Here is a 22,894-nt window from a genome sequence, read left to right on the forward strand (position 1 = left end):
GTTACAGAAATCTGCCAATATTGCTTCTGAATTATTTAGACTCTTTACCACCAGATATCACAATGTTGTGCCATAAAGTTGTTTGAATATGTTCACAAATGGGCATGTGTTCCTTCCTTTTTATTGCAGATTAAATGGTTCTAACTTTGTTGAATAAACTTTTAAAAGTACAAAAAGTATAATTTACACAAATGTATTCATTTGTGATTTTACTCCAACTGGCATAATTTTTGTTTAAACATGAAATTTCAGGTCACATGATGAGAAGCAACACAGTAAAATCTTGTGATATAATTCCCATTTTCATATGCAGATAGCAGAAAAGACATTAATCAAATAGTTTATCTTGGAACAATCAGAAACAAAACTCCACACAATATATATCATACTTAGGGAAATTAAGACCATAAAACATGAGTGCAGAGTCAGGCTATCCGACCTATTGAGTTTGCTCTGCAATTCCATCATGGCTGCTTTACTGTCCCTCTCAACCCCATTCTCCTGCCTTCTCCTTGTAATCTTTGATGCCTAACTAATCAAAAACATGTCAACCTTTGCTTTAAATATACCCAATTACTGAGCCTCCACAGACATCTATGGCAATGAATTTCACAGACCCACCACCCTCTGGCTAAAGAAATTCCTCTGAATCACTCTTCTAAATGGATGTCCTATCCTGAGGCTGTGTCCCCTGGCCCTAGACTCCTCCACTAAAGGAAACATCTGCTCCACGTCCACTCTATCTAGGCCTTTCAATATTCAGTAGGTTGCAATGAGATTCTCCACCCCCTAATTCTTCTAAACTCCAGTGAATACAAGCCCAGAGGCATCAAATGTTCTTCGTTTTTTTTTAACCCTTTCATTTGTGGAATCATTCTTGTCAACCTCCTCAGGACTCTGTCCAATGCCAGAACATCTCAAAATAAATGCCAACATTGCATTTGCCTTCCTTACCACAACTCAACCTGCAAGTTAATCTTTAAGGAATCCTGCATGAGAACTCCCAGGTCCCTCTGCACCTCCAATTTCTGAATTTGTTCCATGCTTAGAAAATAGTCCACGCTTTATTCCTTCTACCAAAATGCATGACCATTCGCATCCCTATACAATATTCCACCTGCCACTTCTTTGTCCATTTTCCCAATCTGCCCAAGTCCTTCTGCAGACTCCCTGCTACCTCAACACTAATTGCCCCTCCACCCATCTCCGAATCATCCACAAACTTGTCCACAAAGCCATCAATTTCAACCTCCAAATTATTGACATATAATGCAAAAAGTAGCAGTCCCATCACTGACCCCTCTCGAAAACCACTACTCACTGGCAGCCAACCAAAAAAGGCCCCTTTATTCCCACTCCTTGCCTCCTGCCAATCAGCAAATCTTCTATTCATGTTAGTATCTTTCCTGCAATACCATAGACTGTTAGCTTGTTAAGCAATCTCATATGCAGGACTTTGTCAAAGGCCTTATGAAAATTGATGTAAACAACATCCACAAACATTCCTTTGTCTATCCTGCCTCTTCTTTCCTCAAAGAATTCCAACAGACTTATTAGGCAAGACTTCCCCTTAAGAAAACCATGCTGAATTTGGCCTACTTTATCATGCACCCCCATATACCCTAAAACCTCATCTTTAATAATGGATTCCAGCACCTTCCCAACCATGAATTCAGGCTAACTGGCCTGTAATTTCCTTTCTTCTGTCTCCCTCCCTTCTTAAAGAGTGAAATAACATTTACAATTTTCCAGTCGTCCAAAACCATTCCAGAATTCAGTGATTTGTAAAAGATCATGACTAAAGCCTCCAGAATCTCTTCAGCTACCTCTTTCAGAACCATGGAATCCATTTGGTCCAAGTGACTTACTTACCTTCAGACCTTTCAGCTTCCAAAGCACCTTCTCCTTTGCAAAAGCAATTACGCCTCTGACACACTCAAATTTCTGGCATACTGCTAGTGTCTTCCACAGTGAAGACTGATACAAAATACTTAATCAATTAATCTATCATTTGTTCCCATTACTACCACTCTAGCGTCATTTTCCAGTGGCCCAATATCCACTCTCTCCTTTTATTCTTTATATATCTGAAAAAGCTTTTCCCAATCCTCTAATTTCTAATATTTTTTCTGCAGTGGAATATCCAGCTACAAATCCAACTTTAACATGAGTACCACTTCCCTTGCCAGATTCTCAATTCGCTCAGATTTCAATATTCATCCGAAACAACAGATTAAGTGCCAATGTCTTGACACTTCAAACTGTGCATACAACAAAAGGAATGCACAGTTGACAGTTTGAGTGTCCATTAATTCAACCAATCATTATAGTAACCTCCTTAAGTGTTGGGGGTACAACATGGATACAGAAAATACTATTGATTATAATCAACATCATGTAGTTCTTTGTCTTAACTATAACATTGATCAGTATTCTAGTTAGGGCAGATGTACCGAAGCTCCCTGAAGGTGGCTGCACAAGTCGACAGGGTGCCTCATTTCATACATGTTTGTCTTTATTAATCAAGGCACTGAGTTCACAGTCAATGGAGCAGCAATTAATGCTGTAGCTTTATAAAACTCTAGTTAGGCCACATCTAGAGTATTGCATTCATTTCTGGTTGACACACTTCAGGAGTGATGTAGAGGATACACAGAGGGTGCAGAAGAGGTTTACTACAATTTTGCCTGGATTAGAGGGTATGTGCTATATGGATAGGTTGTACAAATCGAGGTTGTTTTATTCTGGAGTGGCAGAGGCCACAGGGAGACCTTACAAAAATTTATAAAATTATTAGAGGCATAGAAAGATGCCAACTATCTACTCTTTTTTCCCCAGAGCCAAAATGTCTAATGATACAGGGAACACACACAAAATGCTGGTGGAACACAGCAGGCCAGGCAGCATCTATTGGAAGAGGTACAGTCGACGTTTTGGGCCGAGACCCTTCGTCATGTGGTGGGACAGATAGAGATATTTAAGACATTCTGAGATTGGCACACGAATATATGGAGAATGGTGAGACGTAGACAATAGGCAGGCAGAAGTGTTTAGTTTAATTAAGCATGATCAATTTAATTACTTTGGAATAACATTATGGCTAAAGGCCTGTTTCTGTGCAAAATACGTCCCACTGGTTAAAGCCGTGTGCTCTCAGTTGTACATCCGTAGACTTTTAGTGAGAACAAGAGAAACATCCTCAACCTCCATTTCACTAAAACAATCCGAGACTCATTGATCAAATTCTGTCATTGGATGGGTCCCCGGGGCCTGATGAACCAATCCCAGTTTATCGAGAGCCAAGAAAAGAGAATGCTGGCACCTTGACGAAGATCACTGTATCCTTTCTAGCCATAGGTGAGATCCAGGAACGAGACAATAGCCAATGTTCATCCTTTACTCAAAAAGGAAAACAGAAATAATCCAGGAAATTATAGGCCAGTAAACCACACATCAGGAAGCAACTGACGAGGATTCTTACAGACGGGATTCATGAGCATTTAGAAAACCATTGGCTACTTAGGGATAGTCAGTATGGCTTTGTGGGGCAGGTCATGTGGAGTTTGTTTTTTTTGAGGTGAAGGTGGTTGATAAAGGTGGGTAGTAGATTTTGTCTCTTATACTTTAGCACGGCATTTGATAAGGTCCCTCATGATAGGCTGATCTAGAACTGTGGTCCCCAACACGGGGCCGCAAAGCGTGTGCTACCAGGCCACGAGGAAACGATACGGGTCAGCTGCACCTTTCCTCATTCCATGTCATGCACTGTTGAACTTGAACACCCGCCCCCCCCCCCCCCCCCACCACCATCGGCCGTTCGCAAGAATATTGTCAATAATAAAACCGGTCCGCAGTGCAAGAAAGGCTGGCATTCTCTAGAAGATTAAGATATATGGGATCCAGGATGATTTAGTAGCTTGGATGCAGAATCAGCTTGCCTATAGAAGACAGAGTATCAGAGGCAGGGTGTTATTCTGGCTGGAGGTCTGTGACCAGTGGTGTTCTAAAGTGATCAGCGTTGGGACCTCTGCTGTTTGTGAACATATAAAATGACTTCAATTGAAAATGTAGATGGTTACTTTGTAAGTTTAAAGATGACACAAAAATTAGTGGAATTACAGATAGTGAAGAAGTTTGTCAATAGTTATAACAGGATATAGATCAGTTACAGATATGAGCGGAGAAAGGACATAATGGAGTTTAATCCAGGCAAGTGTGAGCAGCTGCACTTTGGGATGTTCAATGTACGAGGAAGTATATAGTTAATGGCAGGAACCCCCCAGCACCGACATATGGAGGAATGTATCCAAGTCCCTAGTTTCCTCTAAATGGCAACACATATAGACAGAATAGTTAAGAAGGCATATGGTATGCTTGCTTTATCAGTCAGCACTGAGTGTAAGGGTCAAGAAATCATGTTGCAGCTATTTAAAACTTTGGTTAAACCACATTTCAAGAATCATGTGTAGTTCTGATTGTCCCATTACAGAAGGAGGCTTTAGAGAAGGTGCAGGACAAGGGGGTCCACACTAGGGGCTATTGGCTACAAGGAGAGGTTAGACTAACTTGGATTGTTCTCTCTGGAGCATTGAAGGCTGAAGGGAGACCTGATAGTTTATAAAATCATGACTAAGCGTCGATAGGGTAGAGAGTCAAAACCGTTTTTCAGGGTACAAACATCAAATACTCTGTGGCACAGCTTTAAGGAGACAGAAGAAAAGTTTAAAGGAAATGTGGGGGTCAAGGTTTTTCCTAAATAGATTGTAGCAGGTGTCTAAGTGCACTGCCATGAATAATGGTGGAAGTAGATAGTGTAGTGGCATTTCCAAGGCTTTTAGATAGGCACACAAATATGCAGGAAATAGAGGGTCATGAATCATATGCATTTGAGTTTAATTTACCATTACGTTCAATACAGACATTGTGGGCTGAGGGCCTGTGTCTTCACTACTGTGTTATATGATCTACAAATTATCAGAACTGAGCAAACCCAATTTTCCTCAAGGGACAGCCAAAGACATTGCTACGAATTAATGATCACATTAAGAAAAACTGGCCAATTCTACATTCACTAAACTTGTTCCTAACACTATTACCATCAATTATCCCTTCCCCTCAGTGCTGTGACCTGCACCTGATCCCCCCACCCCAACGCAATATGTCCAAGATGACATTGATATTAGTATCCTTACAATTGCATCATAGGTGCAGAGATCAAATACATAATGCAACATCTATTGAGAAAGGTGGATATTATTTTCTTACTTTCTTTCAGATTATACCATTTCTCATCGAAAAATATAATTTAATATTGTTATTTACACTGGCGCTAATAAACACCAATGTGTTATCTGGAAGCCTGAAGAAAATTCATTAGTATTTGAGAAACCTCCACAAAACACTGCAGCTGGGCTTTCTCTTGACGTTAGATAAAGGTTCTGCATAATAATGAAATATTTGTGTTATAGCACGTTGGAGTCTTCATTTAATGCAAAATGTCAAATGTGTCACATTATTCATTAAAACTGATGTTCACAAGTTCCATTTACTCCTTCTCCAGCCAATACAGTAACAGCATTACACGAATTTATTAGTCTCAGTAGCTGACAGAATATACAATATCAATTACTTAGAATTTTGCCTGTCTAGTTATAAAAGCAGCTTTCCCAATTATAGACAAAGGATTTGCAACATGCACGATGCTTACGTCAAGTCAATCCATTATCTCAGTTTCCCAAAGAAATAATGCAGTAGCCCTTAAGGTGTTTTGAGCTTTGTTACTGTTAAGCTGTTTTTGTCATGGAGTGACCAAGACAAAAGGAATTATATTGGGGCATAAGGAAATAGCAGAGAAATAAAACAAATATTTTGCATCTGTCTATACGGAATTCACAGAAAACCTTCCAAAAAGAGCAAGTCTCAAGATGTAGAATGAATGAACAACTCAAAGTAATTAGCATCAGTAAAATACAGTCCTCACCCATACCTCCTCCACTTCCTAGATATCTACCCTCACCCCATCGCTCCACCGCCACAAGTCAAATACCCCTTGTCCTTACCTACCATTCCACAAACCTCCAAATCTAGCACCTCATTCTCTGTCATTTCTGCCATCTTCAACAGGATCCTACCACTAAACACGTGTTTTCCTTCCTCCCCCCCTCCCCAACTCTCCACAGGGGTCGCTTTCTACATGAATCCCTTTTCCACTTGTCCCTCCCCACTGATCTCCCTCCTCGCACTTATGCCTGCTAGTGGGACAAGTGCTACACCTGCACCTACATCTCCTCCTTCACCGCAAACAGTCCTTCCAGGTGAAGACACACTTCACAGGTGAGTCTGTTGGTGTCATTTACTGTATCAGGTACTCCTGGTGCGGCCTCCTCTACAGCGGGGAGTCCCAACATAGATTGAGAGACCACTTCACCGAGCACCTTCACTCTATCCGCTACAAAATGGGTGGGCTTTCCTGATAACCACCCATTTTATGGGTAACAAATGATGTAATGCTGAAGCTTTATAAGGCATTGGTCAGATAGCATTTGGTGTACTGTGAGCAGTTTAGGGCCCCTTTCCTGGCATTGGAGAGGATCGGGAGGAGGGTCACAAGAATGATTCCAGGAATGAAAGGATTAACATATGGGGAGTGTTTGACGGCTCTTTGGAGTTTAGAAGAATGAAGAGAAATCTCATTGAAATCTATCAAATATTCAAAGGCCTAGATAGAGTGGATGTGGACAGGATATTTCCTACAGTGGGGGAGCCTAAGTCCAAGGGGTACAGCCTCAGAATAGAAGGCATCCACTTAGAATAGAGATGAGGAGGAATTTCATTTGCCACAAGTGGTGAATCAGTGGAATTCATTGCCACAAACAGCTGTGGCGGCCATATCATTGTGAATATTTAAAGCAGAAATTGATAGGTTCTTGATTAGTCAGGGCATCAAAGGTTACATGGGTAAAGCAGGAGAATGGGATTGAGAGGGATAGTAAGTCAGTCATGACGAAATAGCAAAGAAGACTTGATGGGCTGAACAGCCTAATTTTGCTCTAATGTCTTATGGTCCTAAATTCTACTTCCTATACCCATTCTGAAATGTCAGTACATGGCCTCCTCTATTGTCACAATGAGCCCACTGTCAGGTTGAAGGAGCAACACCTCATATTCCATCTGGATAGCCTTCAAACTGATGGCATGAACATCAATTTCTCTAAGTTCCAGTAATATACCCCCCTCCCCCTTCTCTGATTCTCCTTTCCTGCTCCCGTCTTCTCCCTTCTCTTCTCCTCATCAGCTCTCTCTAGTGCCTCTCCTCCTTCCCTTTTTTCCATTGTCCATTCTCCTCTTCTTCAGCCTTTAGGTCCGTTACATCCCAGTTTTTCACTTAATCCTTCCTCTCCCACCAACCTAGCTACCTTCGCTCTCCCCAGCTAGTTTCACTATCACATCAAGCTTCTACTCCTTCCTCTCCCCCAACTTTCTTATTCTGGCTTCTTCCCTCTTACTTTCCAGTCGTGATGAAGGGCCTCAACCGGAAATCTCGACTGTTTATTCCCCTCTTTAGATACTGCCTAACCTGCTGAGTTCCTCCAGTATTTTCTGTTCATTGCTCTAAATTTCCAGCATCTGAAGAACATCTTGTGTCAATAAATAATTATTGGAGAAATTATTAAGATTAAAAGGCAATAAATCACAGAACCCAGAGGCCTGCATCCTGGAATTTCAAAGGTTGTTACAGAGATACAGAATGCACAGGCTTGTATTGTTGCACAGAGTATAGTTGATGGGGGTTTATGGAAGGCTGAATCATGAATGACAAATAGATTTGAATTTTCTTTTGTGGTTTAACTAACAGAATGAACTAGTTGGGCTAAGGGTACCACTGTAGCGTAGCAGTTAGTGCAATGTTGTTATAGCTCGGTGTGTCGGAGTTCAAGTCTGGCTTCCCCTGTAAGAAAGTTTGTATATTCTTACCATGTGCACATGGGTTTCCTCTGGATACTTCAGTTTCCTCCTACAGTCCAAAGTCATACTTGTTAGTAGGGTGATTGGACACTGTAAATTGTCTTGTGATTAGGCTAGGGTTAAACAGGGGGTTTTGGTGGGTGGTGCAGCTCAGTACCCTGGAACAGCCTGTTCCACTGTATCTCTCAATAAATAAATATTAGGACTTTCGGATGACATATAGTGAGGTGCTGGACAAAGCACAAGGTGTTGGAGCTAACATACTGTAAAGACAAAATGGTGGGAACAAAGAATTCATTTCCAAGATTAGAGGGTGAGATTGGTAGGGTGCACCACGATTGATACTGAGAACTCATCTACATGCATATGGGGCGTATGGGGTGTCAGGGAGGGGTAGCACCTCTGGTGGGGGAACAGGTCACATCCTTTTCAGGGCGGTTAATCCACCTTTGGTCCCCACCTGGCACTCAGCTCTCACCTGTGGCTCCCTGTAGCCGTTTGCATGTGACAGCGGCCACACCCCGGGCAACGGCTTTGACAAGCCGGCTAAACCAGGTCAGGGTAGCCGACGGGTCTCAAACCCTCGGTGAGATAGGGAGTTGTCTATCCCAGCATGTGAAGACAGACTCCGGCGGATTGAGCAGACGAGACCAATGGAAGGTCCAACAGTCAAGAAGGCGGTCTCTGCAAGCATCGTGGAACGTGTAGAGCAGAACAAGACAGAAGACGTCCTGGTCATCCACTGCGCCTAGTCCCATCTCCAGCCGTCTAGACCCTGTCTTGCCACTGGATCCAGATGGGAATTGGGAAGACAGAGTGAGGCTGACGCTGCGCAACTCTCCCTCACTTAAATCCAAATCACGCGCTAGTCTCGACACCGTCATAATGGTGTTGAGGTCCTCATCGACGTCAATGATGGACGAACAACACATGCATACAAAAAACAGAAATGTGAAGTATTACTTTTAAATGATGGAAGGATGCAAGGTGCAGGTATTCAGAGGAAACTAGGTGTTTTAAATAGAAAACACTAGAAGTTATCATACATTCACATCAAGCAATTAAGAAAACAAATGGTATGTTACAAGAACACTTCAGTACAAGAAGAGATGTCTTGCGCCAATTATGCTCTAACAATACTACACCTGCTTATTTGGAACAACTATTAAAGAACAAAAACTAATCTAGAAAAAAGCCAGGATTCCTTTTGTTTATTTGGGATACCATGCCGCTTAGTTGGAGCAGGAAACTGTTGCCAAACAGTTTCTTTTCTAATTAGCGTCATGTTGTGTGGACTTGCATTGCCATTAGACACAACACCAAGCTTTGAGCAAACAGTCTTTAAATGGCATCAGTTGCATGTGTTTGTGTGCAAAAAGCAGCAATTTTTGTCACTGATAGTTGGCGAGAAATAAGCAGTAAGACAATTCGGAACTGTTTTGCTCACTGCAGTTTCAAGCATTCAGGTTTGAAGATGCCAGAAACAACCACTACTTCAACAAGTTAGAAACTACAAAGAATTTGAAGCTATCAATAATCATCGTGAACATTACAAAGAAAATGAAGATTTGAAGGATGCAATTGTCGACAGCATTGTATGAAGGCAGTCCATTATTTGTAATAAGTGTCTGCGCTGATTTTGTTCATTTATGGTCATAAGAACACATCGTGGGTGAATTGTTTCATCGATAAATATTAGGAAGTAATACATAGTTTTACGGTACTACAGTAGTATTGGCAGTGTTCTAATTTTTTCTGTATTTCATTTGCATACATAATTTGTTACTGGTTTGTCTTTTTAAACCTTTTTAACTACTTCCATGAAACTTCAGCTAATTACAGTTGTTGCTTAATTGGTGGTTCCAATGTGTCCCGGAATCCACTGTACTTTCAATTAGGTGAGTATATGGAAACACAATCAATTCTGACGGGCATATCTGGAACAAAGGGGTCATTATTTCAAAATAAGGGATTAACACTTAAGGTCAAGACAAGTTAAAACAACATCAACCATCAATCAAAATTACTGTGGCTCAGTAGCGTAGTGGTTAGCGTGATGCCTTACAGTGCCAGCGACCAGGGTTCTATTCCCGCCACCGTTTATAAGGAGTTGTAAGCTCAACCCATGAATATGAGTTTCTTCCTACATTCTAAAGATGTACAGGTCACTAAGTTATGGCATGCTATATTGACAACAGAAATATGGCAATATTTGTGGGCTGCCCCCAGCACATCCTTGAACTGTATTAGTTGTTGATGCAAATGACACATTTCACTGTATGTTTTGGTGTACAAGTTACAAATAAAGCTAAGCATTAAAACTTTAAAACCAGATTGTAGCAAATCTTTGGAATTTATTGTCCAGGAGTGCTTTAGTAGCTCCAGCTAATCAAGGAAAGATGGGGTTAGAGTAAGAAAATTGAGCCAAGATAAAAGTTCAGTTATGATCTCATTGCACAATGGAGCAGAACATGGGGAGCATATGGCCAATTTTAACATTCTCAGAGGATGGGTGTGCTCCTAACCCTGTAAGATGCAAGCTTGAGATACAAGATCAAGTTCAAGTGTATTGTCATTTAACTGCACACCTACATACTGCCAAACAAGACAACATTCCTCCAGACCAAGGTGCACAACACGTGTCACACACATAAAGTAATATTACCACAAATAAATTAACAAAATAATAAGGTGCACATACCGTAAGTTAAAAATTAACAGTATAGTGCCACTGGTGCTTTATTGATGATGAGACATGGGTAGTGCCAGGGAGTTTAGTCTTACAGCCAAGGGAAGACGCTGTTTCTCATCCTAACCAGTTTTGTCCTAATGCTACAGCATCTCCTGCCTGATGGGAGGTGTTTTTTTTTAAAAACCTTTTAAAAACACACACAAAAAATGCTGGTGAACGCAGCAGTCAGGCAGCATCTATAGGAAGAGGTACAATCGATGTTTCGGGCCAGGACCCTTTGGCAGGACTAACTGAAAGAAGAGATAGTAAGAGATTTGAAAGTGGGAGGGGGAGGGGTGGATCTACTCCAGCTCTTAGATCCTCTTCCTATAGATGCTGCCTGACCTGCTGCGTTCACCAGCGTTTTTGTGTGTTGCTTGAATTTCCAGCATCTGCAGATTTCCTCCTGTCTGTGTTTTAAATATATATATTTTATTGATTCTTACATCATCAAATTGAGAGATCATTAACAACAACACCTGATTTAGGTACCCAGTATTAGCATCAAGCCTTTAAAGACCATTCTAAACCCAAATCTGGTATTTTAAGTTAATCTTAACTTATCCCAGAATTCCATAATTAGAAGAGCAGAGGCACTGAAATAAAGTGAGATTTTGTTTCCTTTCACTGCTCCCTCACATTCTCCACTGCTGGGCCAGTTTAATCCCAAATCCATTAATCCCAAAATCCATCTGAAAACATGAGAGTGTCACCATGATAAAACACTGAGATACAAAATGAGAAATGCTGGAAGAACTCAGCCAGTCAAGTAACATCTGTGGAATGAGAAACCAATTAATGTTACAAGTCAAAGACCCTCCATCAGAAATGGGAGATGTTTTAATGCTTCATCTAAACTTTTTATGCCATCTAAAGTTCACAATACACTTCTTCTCTTTTAGAAGTAAAATACCCTAAAATTCCTCTTTCCAAATTCTATCCCCTGTCAAGCACCTTGGGACAATTTATTTCAAAGGCACTCCATAAATGCAAGTTGTTTCCACAAAACCTAGAACCACCAGAATTCAAATCCACAAATCCAGCCTGACACTTTAGGTTATCGACAGCATCATGTACTAGCACAAGTGCTATCTTTCTGGTAAACAAGACGCCACCTGTTACATCAGATAACATGGCGCTAGTTTGCTCAAATGCACGGATGTAATATCCTATGTCCTTTCCAATACTTCTCTGTATTTCTAAAGCATATTATCTGTTCATCATCCCAATGCAGTTTCACACAACAAACTTCCCAATGGAAGTTTATTGTGTGAAAATAGGCTTTTGTGTTTCACTTAAAGCTACTCTGCAAGATGTAGCTCATTGCCACTTAAACACTTTGGTGACTAAAGCAGTCAGAGATGGGTCACATAATTGTGAACCATTCTTACATTTCACTTAACTGTGGCCTGCCTATATGATATACACTATCATACTGTGTTTTCCAAAAGCTACACATATAGTGCCTCAGTTATTATAAAAAAGGCTATCATTAGATACAAGTATGCATTTGTGAAACATTAATTTTCCATTCCCATATTGTTTTTTAAGCTACACACACACAACTCATTTATTCTTACCTTCATTAAGTTCATTTCTCCCAGATGCATGACCTACTAAATTAATCAGGTGATATTACAACCAGTAACAAAACAGAAAAACAACACCAGCTGGCAATATACGGATGGCTGTAGAGAATTCAGCAATCCTTGCAATCGGAATAACAAAGTAGGTTTACATAAAAGACTAGCACATTTATCTAGGCTATAAATGGTTTAAAATATTAATTTCATCTTATTCATAACAATTCCACAAAAACAAACAAGTTAAATGAAAGCATGAGTCAATCTATGTTAAACTAACCCGAAGGAAAATTAAAATTTGTTCCACTTAGCTCTCACATCGCTGTCTAGCAATGATCGCATTGTGTCGAAATATTGAAACCTGTATGTTTTTAACCCCAAAAATCATTGCATTCAAGCTGATTTTGCAATAACTGCCAGGTATACATCTTGTGACTAGCTTGTTAATTCTAATTCGTCTATAGAAGCCAATACAAAATGTATTTATTTTAAACCAGTGTCCCATTGTATTACTCCTACCTAGGCTGTTTTCTTGGCGACGGAACTCTTTCACGCTGTACATAGAGCGTATACCCTGCATATGCTCATCTCCGGAACCCCAACAGCGAATTTCAAAGTAAAAGGAGTGATTAATGGTATAAACTGCACAAGCAGACACTCACCATGTACAGTGTAAATGGGAAACAAAGGAAGAAGAGCCAGATATAGAGATGGAAAGCATTCACAAATGTGTTTTGATGAGGATCATAATACCATCCGCCAGTGATGGAAGCCCAGACTCCCTGTCTCAAGATTTGGAGGGTCTGAGACCCCATTGCTGTCCATATATCAGTCTAATAATATCCCAGCAGTATGAAAGCGGGAACCTTCGTCTCCAGCTATCCTCCTTTGTACATGTAAGACGCCGCTGTGCTGGTGGCTACTGGTTCCAACTTGCCACCAACAGCCATCTTGTCGTTAGGCATCAGCGGCAGCTCGGAGGACTTCCTGTAGTCCTCCAGCTTCAATCCTACTATCCCGGCAATCCCACGATCGTTGCTTGGTAAACAGCGCTGTCGCCCAATAACAAATAACGCTGTGGGAAACCCAGCCAATGAGCGTGTGACGGCCGAGAGGGATGCGCACGCCTCTCTCTTTCTGGGGCGGTCATGTTCTATATCCCTCCTTATAGGCAGCGCGTTGTTGATTTGCTCTCAGTTAGAGAGCTCTGACTCATATGGCGAAGGTACTAACTTCATAAAGCCAAAGTATGTTCAGGAATTTTTTTTTCTTGATGGCTCTGATCCATCGACTTGCTTGTCATGCTGTCACAAAAATGCTATTGCGTTATTAAGTACGGGAAGAAAGCAATTTGGTTTCACCGAATTCCTTTAAGAGGAATTGAGTTGTTCTTTCTCCTATAACCTGTAACATTATTTCCGCAAAGAATGCTCTCCTTAGCAATAACAAGCATTTATTCAAGCGTATTCGTCAAAGTAAAGCATTGTACGGTGTATCGGGAATATTACTAACACAAACTTCGACTTGAATGACATAAATATTTGGATAGGTAACAGGCTTAACAAGTGATTCTTATAGAAAAAGTGTAAGATGAAGAAGCTTAGAGTGCTTTTGAGCTAAATTGCTGAAATGACCTGGAGTAGCATTTTATTTAGGCCCTTCCAGCTCTGCAACCCCCGATTTAACCCTAGCCTAATCAAGAGGCGATTTAACATGACCGATTAACCTACCAACCAGTACGTCTTTGGACTATGCAAGGAAACCCATGGAATCACGAGAAGAATGTACAAACTCCTTATAGACAGAGGTGGTAATTGAACCCTAGCCACTGGTACTGCAAAGTGTTATGCTAACCAGTATATGATGGAAATGAGAAATGGGACTGAAAGGATTGTTGTGCTTGGAGCCAGCACAGACTCAACAATCTGAATGGCATCCTTCTGAATAACAAGTAAGCATTCGTGATCTAAATGAAGTTGGGTATGCAGAATTGGACATCTGAAAAGTGTTGGGTGTATGACATTGAAGTAATATAAGGAGCAAGATCCAAAAGGGTTTTTAATTACAAAATGAGAAGTTTTAACTCAAAACTAGATCAGATCTATCTGGTTAATTGAGCATTGTAGAAGATATGAGGAAACATACCGGTTTTAAATGATAAACACAAAAAGTTCTGCAGCCTGGAAATCTTGAGCAAAGTTCACAGAATGCAGGAGGATATCATCAAGCTAGGCAGCATTTATGGAGGACAATAAACAGTCAACATTTTGGGCTGAGACCCTTCATCAGGACTAAAAGGAAAGGGGCAAAAGTCAGAGCAAGAATTGTTCTTATTTGAGTTAATAAGTTGCTGTGTGAAAATACAGCCATTGTTCTTGTTCTTATTGACAATTGTTTATTCCCCCCCCAGAGATAAGATTACGATTAGTTTTATTTGTCACACGTCTGCATCGAAACATTCAGTGAAATATGTCATCTTGTGTCAACAACCAACACAGTCCGAGGATGTGCTTGGGGCATCGCACACGTGTTACCATGCTTCCAGCGGCAACATATCACGCCCACAATGAACTAACATACATCTTTCGAATATGGGAGGAAACTAGAGTACCTAGAGGAAATCCACGTGGTCATGGGGAGAATGTACAGACAGCAAAGGGAATTGAACCTGGGTTGCTGGTATTGTAAACTGTTCAGCTAGCCGCGACACTACCATGCCACGCCTTTGCTGAATTCCTCCAGCATTTTGTGTGAGTTTTAAATGACTTTGTGAGGTGGAAGTTGGAAAGCGGGCTCAGAATGCATTGGAAGATCCAACCAGGATTCTCTTGGGCAGTACAGTAGCACTGCAAGTAGAAGTAGTGCCTCATAGCTCTAGTGACTCAGGATTAATCCTGATGTCCAGTGCCATCTGTGTAAAAGTTTGCACATTCTCCATCTGACTGGGCTTTCCATTTCTCCCACATTCCAAAGATGTGCAGGCTGATATATTAATTGGGCACTGTAAATCCCCCTGGTGTGTAGCACTCCCCTAGAGTGGTAGTTGAGGGAGTTTTGATAGGTATTTGGGGGAAATAATACAGAAACTGCTCATCAGTTGGATAAATAGCCACTAACTGCTTAACAGATGATATGATAAACATAAAGTGAAAAAAAAATCCAGTGGAAGATGCAACTCCAATTCTAACTCAATGATGTTTTGAATTGCATTCTTTTACCACTTTGAACAGAAGACTTGCTCAAAATGTTAGTCATATTTCTGCTAAATCTGAAATCTAACACCAGAACGATGATGTGGAAGGAAATGAATGACTCAGCTTTTAATTGTCCTCAGAACAGTCCAATGTTCATTGTAGAAAATGAAGTTCTGAATGGAAGAATCATCCCCTTGCCTTATTTTGTAATCTAAGAAAAGTGTCTATTATAAAAACTATAAATCACTTGAAGTGCTGCACTTCTGAAGTCTGGGATTCATGTGATACATAAATGGATTATTCTTAAAAGGACAGTAAGATACTTTAATGGAAAATATATAACAAAAAGAAGTACTTGCATGAATCACAATATAGTTCATATTCTTTGGAAGATTTCAGTAACTGATGTGTAGGCAAACTTAATACCCACTCAACTTCAACAACAACACAATCATGCACAAGCAATAAGTCTGATGGCATGGGTTGAGAATTGAATGGTGAAAGAATCCATTGTTCTTCATCAAGCAGTGTCATGTTATCGTGTGGGATCCAGATGATACCACAACCAACTGTGCCATGTTGGTTTGACTAGCAAGTTACTGGTAAATGACACTGCGTCAGAATTGGAAATTCTGTTTTATTTTAAGGAACAGGAAACTTGCTCCTATAATTGCACATTGTGAACACTTAGTGCCAATTTATCTGGGGAAGCTCCTCAGCCAATATTAATGAGTCAGCCAATATCAACAATCAGTTATAAAGAAAGCACAAGATATTCTGCAGATGCTGGAAATCCATAGTAACACACAATATGCTGGAGGAACATAGGTCAGGCAGTACTTATCGAGAGGAAAATGCAGTCGATGTTTTGGGCCAAGACCCTTCATTGGGACTGGAAAGGAAGGGGAAAGAAGTCAGAATAAGAAGAGGGGGAGGGGAAGGAGTACAAGATGGAAGGTGATAAGTAAAGCAACACACACACACAAAATGCTGGTGGAACACAGCAGGCCAGGCAGCATCTACAGGAAGAGGTACAGTTGACGTTTCGGGCTGAGACCCTTTGTCAGGACTAAATGAAAGAAGAGATTGTAAGAGATTTGAGAGGGGGAGGGGGAGATCTGAAATGGTAGGAGAAGACAGGAGGGGGAGGATGGAGCTAAGAGCTGGAAAGTTGATTGGCAAAAGGGATACAAAGCTGGAGAAGGGAGAGGATCATGGGACGGGAGGCCCAGGGAGAGAGAAAGGGGGAGGGGAGCACCAGAGGAAGATATAGTGAGAGGGACAGAGGGAGCAAAAAAGAGAGAGAAAGGGGGAAAATAATAAATAAGGGTTGGGGTAAGAAGGGGAGGAGGGGCATTAACGGAAGTTAGAGAAGTCAATGATCATGCCATCAGGTTGGAGGCTACCCAGATGGAATAAAAGGTGGTGTTCCTCCAACCTGAGTGTGGCTTCATCTTTACAGTAGAGGAGGCCATGGATGGACATATCGGAATGGGAATGGGACGTGGAAATAAAATGTGTGGCCACTGGGAGATCCTGCTTTCTCTGGCAGACAGAGCTTGATAAATAAAGCCAGGTGAAGGGGAAGGTAGGTGAATGGGGGAAGGGGGAAATGAAATGAGGAGCTGGGAGGTGATAGGTGGAAAAGTAAAGGGCTGAAGAAGAAGGAATCTGATAAGAAAGGATTGTGGTCCATGGATGAAAAGGAACACCGCAGGAAGGTGAAGAGGAGAATGGGTAAGAAAAGAACCAGAAAGGGGAATGAAAAAGAAGGGGAAGGTGACAACTCTATGGAAGTTGGGAAGAATGACGTGCTGGATGTGGAGACTCATTGGGTGGTAGAAAATGACAAGAGGAACTTTATCCCGTTAAGGTGGCAGGAAGATAGGGTCAGAGTGGATATCTGGGAAATAGAGGAGATGCGGATGAGGGCAGCATCAATGGTAGAGGAAGGGAAACACTGTTCTTTGAAGAAGGAGAACATCTCAGATGTTGTGGAAAGGAATGCCTCATCCTGAGGACAGATGCAATGGAGATGGAGGAACTGAGAAAAGGAAAAGGCATTTTTACAAGTAACAGGGTGGAAAGAGGTATAGTCAAGATAGCTGTGAGTGTCAGTAGGTTAAGAAAAGATATCAATAAACAGTCCGTCTTCAGAGGTAGAGATAGAGACATCGAGAAAGGGGAGAGAGAGGTGAGCAAGCAAATCTTAAGTTATATAATTTATACATAATAAGTATACAAAGTTGATTGAAGGTATTTTAAGGGATAGGATATGTAAGTATTTGGATAGGCAGGGCCTGATTAGGGAAAGTCAGCATGACAGGTCATGTAAAACAAATCTTATAAAGTTTTTAAGGTGGTTACTAAGAAGGTTGATGAAGAAAAAGCAGTGGATGTTGTCTACATGGACTTTAGCAAGACTTTTGACAAAGTCCCACATTGATATTGGTCCAGAAAGTTGGGCCGCTTGGCATTCAAGATGAAGTAGTCAATTGGATTCAACATTGGTTTAGCCTGACAGGCCAAAGAGTGGTAGTAACTGGATGCCTGTCTGACTGGAGACCTGTGACAAGGGAAGTGCTGCAGGGATAGGTGCTGGCTTCATTGCTGCTTATCATTTTGTTAATAATTTGGATGATAATAAGGTAAAACTATGTGTTGCTCTGAAAAATGGCAGATTGAATATAATGGAGACAGGTGTATGGTATTGCACTTTGGAAGGAGAAACCAGGTTGAGCCTTACACAATTTATGGTAGGGCTCTGAGGTGTGCTGTAGATCTAAGGGACCTTGGAGTACAGTTCTATAATTCCTTGAAAATGGCTTCTGGGTAGATATGGTTGTATGCTTTTAGCATATAGTCCTTTATTAATCAGAGCATTGAGTACAGGGGTTACAACGTTAAGATGAAGTTGTACATCATAATAGGTGAGGCAGAATTTAGAGTTTTGTGTGCAGTTCTTGTCATCTAACAGGTTTCCCCCGCTATCCGGTTCCTATGAAACCGTTCATATGCCAAAATGGCGTAAAGCAAAGAAACAATTACCATTAATTTATATGGGAAGATTTTTTGAGTGTTCCCAGACCCAAAAAATAACCTACCAAATCATACCAAATAGCACATAAAACCTAAAATAACACTAACATATAGTAAAAGCAGGAACAATATGATAAATATACAGCCTAAAGTAGAAATAATGTATGTACAGTGTAATTTCACTTAACAGAATCGGGAAGTTTGAGCCAAAATCGATTTGTCGAAAAAAATCAGCACATACACGCATGTACATGTCACGCATGCACACATACACGCATTCGCACATCACGTATACGCACACACCTGTCTGCGCAAGGCTTCATGGTCATGGTAGTCTTTCTCGGGGTAAACACAAGTTTAAAGCGAGCGTTTTTTTTTCCGTAAAAGCAAAAATCCTCTTTCGGTTAAGGCAAACAGGTACTAATGTAGGTCTTTCGTAAAAGCGAAATGTCGTAAAGAGAACGTTTGGAAAGTGGGGGACACCTCCTACAGAAAAGGTATCAGTAAGCCTGGAAGATTGCAGGGAAAATTTACAAGGACTTTGCCATGACTTGAGGATTTTGAGTTAGAGGGAAAGGCTGAGTAGTTTAGGACTTTATTCCCTGGAGTTCAGGAGAATGTGGGGAGATCTTACACAGGTACGCAAAATTAGGAGAGGTTTAGGGTGAAAACATGCCCTCAATTTGGGTGGTACTAGAACTGGAGATCACCGGTGTAGGGTGAAATGTGAAATATTTAAAGGAAATCTGAAGAAAAACTTTTTGACTCGGAGAGTGCAGTACAAATGTGGAATGAGCTGCCAGTGGAAATGGAAGATGTGGGATCAAATGTAATGCTTAACAGAGGGTTGGAAAGATACATGAATGAGAGGGGTATGGAGGGATATGGTCTGGGTGCAGGTAGATGGGACTAGGCAGAAGATCGGGTAGGCAGAGACTAGATGCACCTAGGGGCCTGTTTCTATGATGTAATTCTCTATGACACCACAAGACGTATTTCATGAGGCACTAACACTGAACCTTAGAGGAAGTGTGAAGAGAGATGAGGAACACTTGGTTAAAGAGGTTGACTTTTTAATGCAAAGAAAAGTAAAGGCAGAGTAATGTTCTATGGTGTGTTTAAGGCAATGAAACAACTTTAGGTAGCTTTCTCAGTGCACACTGAATTTGCAAAGCAATGTTTGAGATTTTATCGTTTTTCAAGTCTTTCTTTTCATGCATTTTTTAGGAGGTGAACATCATCGTTAATCATCAACATTTATGTGCCCATCCCGAAGTTTCATGCATGCCAACTAGAAATGCATCTTCCTCAATCACAAAGATACTGTGGCTATTTGCTTTTTTTTTTGGAAAACATATAAACAAAAGAAGTGTTTTATAACAATGAGTTGGGCTTGTATTTTGACTACATATATCTAAAGCCATGAGGGACAGTATCAGAAGAACTGAGTATCAGCTACTATTGGTTTAGACCATAAGACATAGGAGCAAAATCAGGCCATTTGTCCCAAAGAGTCTGCTTCGTCATGTGATCATGAATGATTCATTTCCCTCTCAGCCCCATTCTCCTACCTGCTCCCCGAATCCTTTCACACCCTGACTTATCAAGAACCTATCAACTTCCACCTTAAATACACCCAATGACCTGGTCTCCACAGCCAGCTCTGGCAACAAATTCCACAGAGTCACCACACTTCGGTTGAAGAAATCCCTCCTCATCTCTGTTATAAAAGTACGTCCCTCTATTCTGAGGTTGTGCTGTCTGGTCCTAGACTTCCCTTCTAAAGAAAACATCCTCTCCACGTCCATTCTATCTAGGCCTTTGAACATTTGATAGGCTTCAGTGAGACTCCCCCCCCCCCCCCATGCTTCTAACTTCCAGTGGGTACAAGCCCAGAGCCATCAAACAATCATATGATAAGACGTTAATTCCCAGAATCATATTTGTAAACCTCTTTTGAACCCTTTCCAATGTCAGCTCATCCTTTCTTAGATAAGGGGCCCAAAACTGCTCACACTACTCTAAGTGAGGACTCACCAGCGCCTTATAAAACTTCAGTATAACATCATTGTTATCTTCTAGTCCTCTCGAAGAGAATGTTAACATTGCATTTGCCTTCCTCACTAATGACTCAACCTGCAAGTTAATCTTTAGGGCATCCTGCATGAGGACTCCGAAGTCCCTTTGCATCTTGGATTTTTTAAATTTTCTCTCTGTTTAGAAAATAGTCTATGCTTTTATTCCTTCTAAAGTGAATAGCTATGCACTTCCCAACACTATTCCGTCTGCCACTTCTTTGCCCATTCTCCTAATCTGTTTAAGTCTTTCTGCAGCCTCCTTGCTTCCTCAACCCTACCTTCTCCTCTACCTGTTTTTGTGTTGTCCACAAACTTGCCTTAAAGCCGTCGATTCTGTAATTCAAATCAATTGATATACAACGTAAAAAGAAGCAGTCCCAACACTGAACCCTGCAGAACACTGGGAGTCAACGGCAGCCAATCAGAATGGGCTCCCTTTATTCCCACTCTTAGTCTCTTACTGATGAGCCAATGCTCTATCCAAGCTAGTACCTTTCCTGAAATAAAGTGAACTCTTTTATTGCTAAGCAGCCTCATGTGTGGCACCTTGTCAAAGGTCTTCTGGAAATCCAAGTACACAACATCCACCAATTCTCCTTTGTCTATCCTGCTTGTTATTGCCACAAAGAGTTCCAACAGATTCGGCAGGCAAGATTTTCCCTTTGGCCTATTTTATCATGTGCTTCTAAGAACCCCAAAACCTCATCCTTAACAACTGACTCTAACATCTTCTCAACCATTTGCCTTTGCCAACCATCAGGCTAACTGGCCATTTCCTTTCTTCTGCCTCCCTCCCTTCTCGAAGAGTGGATTGACATTTTAAATTTTCCAGTCCTCTGGAACCAGGCCAGAATCTACTGATTCTTGAAAGAGTATTACTAATACCTCCGCCATCTCTTCAGCTACCTCTTTCAGAACCTTGGGTGTAGTCTGTCTCGTCCAGTTGACTTATCAACCTTCAGACTTTTGCACCATCTCTCTAGTAATAGCAACTGCCCTCACTTCTACTCCAACATTCTCAAGCTTCTGACATACTGCTAGTATGTCTTCCATAATGAAGACTGATGCAAAATACTTAATCAGTTCATCCACTATTTCCTTGTCTCTCATTACTACCTCTCCATAATAATTTTACAGCAACCCATTATCTACTCTCACCTTTCCTTTACTCTGTTTTTATCTGAAAAAAATGCTTGCTATCCTCTCTGATATTATTGGCCAACCTGCCTTCATATTCATTTTATCCCTCCTTATGGAGTTTTTAGTTGCCTTCTATTGGCTTTTAAAAGCTTCCCAATCCTCTAACTTCCCACTAATTTTTGCTGTATTTTATGCCCTCTCTTTTGCTTTTATGTTGGTTGTGAATTCCTTTGTCAGCCACGTCTGTATCATCCTTCCTTTAGAATACTTCTTCTTTACTCCACTGTAATACTGATACATTTGACTTTTGCTTCTCCCTCTCAAATTGCAGGGTGAATCCTATTATAATATGATCACTGTCTCCTAAGGAATTCTTTACCTTAAGCTCTGTAATCAAATCTGGTTCATTACACAACACCCAATTCAGAATTGCTGATCTTCTAGTGGGCTCAACCATGAGTTGGTCTAAAAAGCTCTCTTGTTGGCGTTCTACAAGTTCCTTCTCTTGGTGTCCAAAATGAGCAACGACCTGCTTTTCCCAATCTGCCTGCATAACAAAATCCCCCATATCTATTGTAACATTACCCTTTTGACATGTATTTTCTATCTCCCATTGTAATTTGTAGCCTCCATCCCAGCTACTGTTCGGAGCCCTGTATATAACTCCCATCAGGTTCTTTTTCACTTTTGCAGTTCCTTAACTCTACACACAATGATTCTATAACTTCCGATCCTTTATCACCTCTTTTTAAGGATTTGATTTCATTTTTTACCAGCAGAGCCACCCCACCACCTGTCCTTTTGATACAATGTTATGTTTCCAACTGTAATCTTCTTTCAACCATGACTCAGTGATGCCCACAATGTCATTCCTGCCAATCTCTTATCTGCACTACAAGATCATCTAGCTTATGCCATATACAGTACTGCCTGCATTCAAATATAGCACTTTCAGGCCTACATTCGTCACCCTTTTGGGTTTTGTCCCTGTTACACTGCATCTCATTCCACTGACTGCAATTTTGTCCTGTCATCTGTCTGTCCTTCCTGACAGTCTCACTACACACTACCTCTGCTTGTTTGACAACTGCCCCATCCTCAGCCCTATCACTCAGTTTCCCATTCCCCTGCCAAATTAGTTTAAACTCTCTCCAATCATTCCAG

General features: G+C 41.0%; 1 protein-coding gene across 5 annotated transcripts in view; it reads right to left on the reverse strand.

Moving 5' to 3' along the window:
- The window catches only part of pcnx1 (pecanex 1), a 253,752-nt gene extending 240,509 nt beyond the window's left edge, over positions 1-13,243 (reverse strand). For 4 of the 5 annotated variants that reach the window (XM_072265724.1, XM_072265689.1, XM_072265683.1 and 1 more), the window contains exon 1: positions 12,942-13,243. In XM_072265724.1, coding sequence (XP_072121825.1) covers positions 12,942-13,094 — 153 coding nt within the window. In that variant the 5' untranslated portion in view covers positions 13,095-13,243. The remainder of the gene's footprint in view (positions 1-12,941) is intronic. The other variant, XM_072265714.1, reaches the window with a different exon arrangement.
- Positions 13,244-22,894: the final 9,651 nt, after the last annotated feature.

Source organism: Mobula birostris, chromosome 1, assembly GCF_030028105.1.
Source record: "Mobula birostris isolate sMobBir1 chromosome 1, sMobBir1.hap1, whole genome shotgun sequence".
Classification (NCBI taxonomy): domain Eukaryota; kingdom Metazoa; phylum Chordata; class Chondrichthyes; order Myliobatiformes; family Myliobatidae; genus Mobula; species Mobula birostris.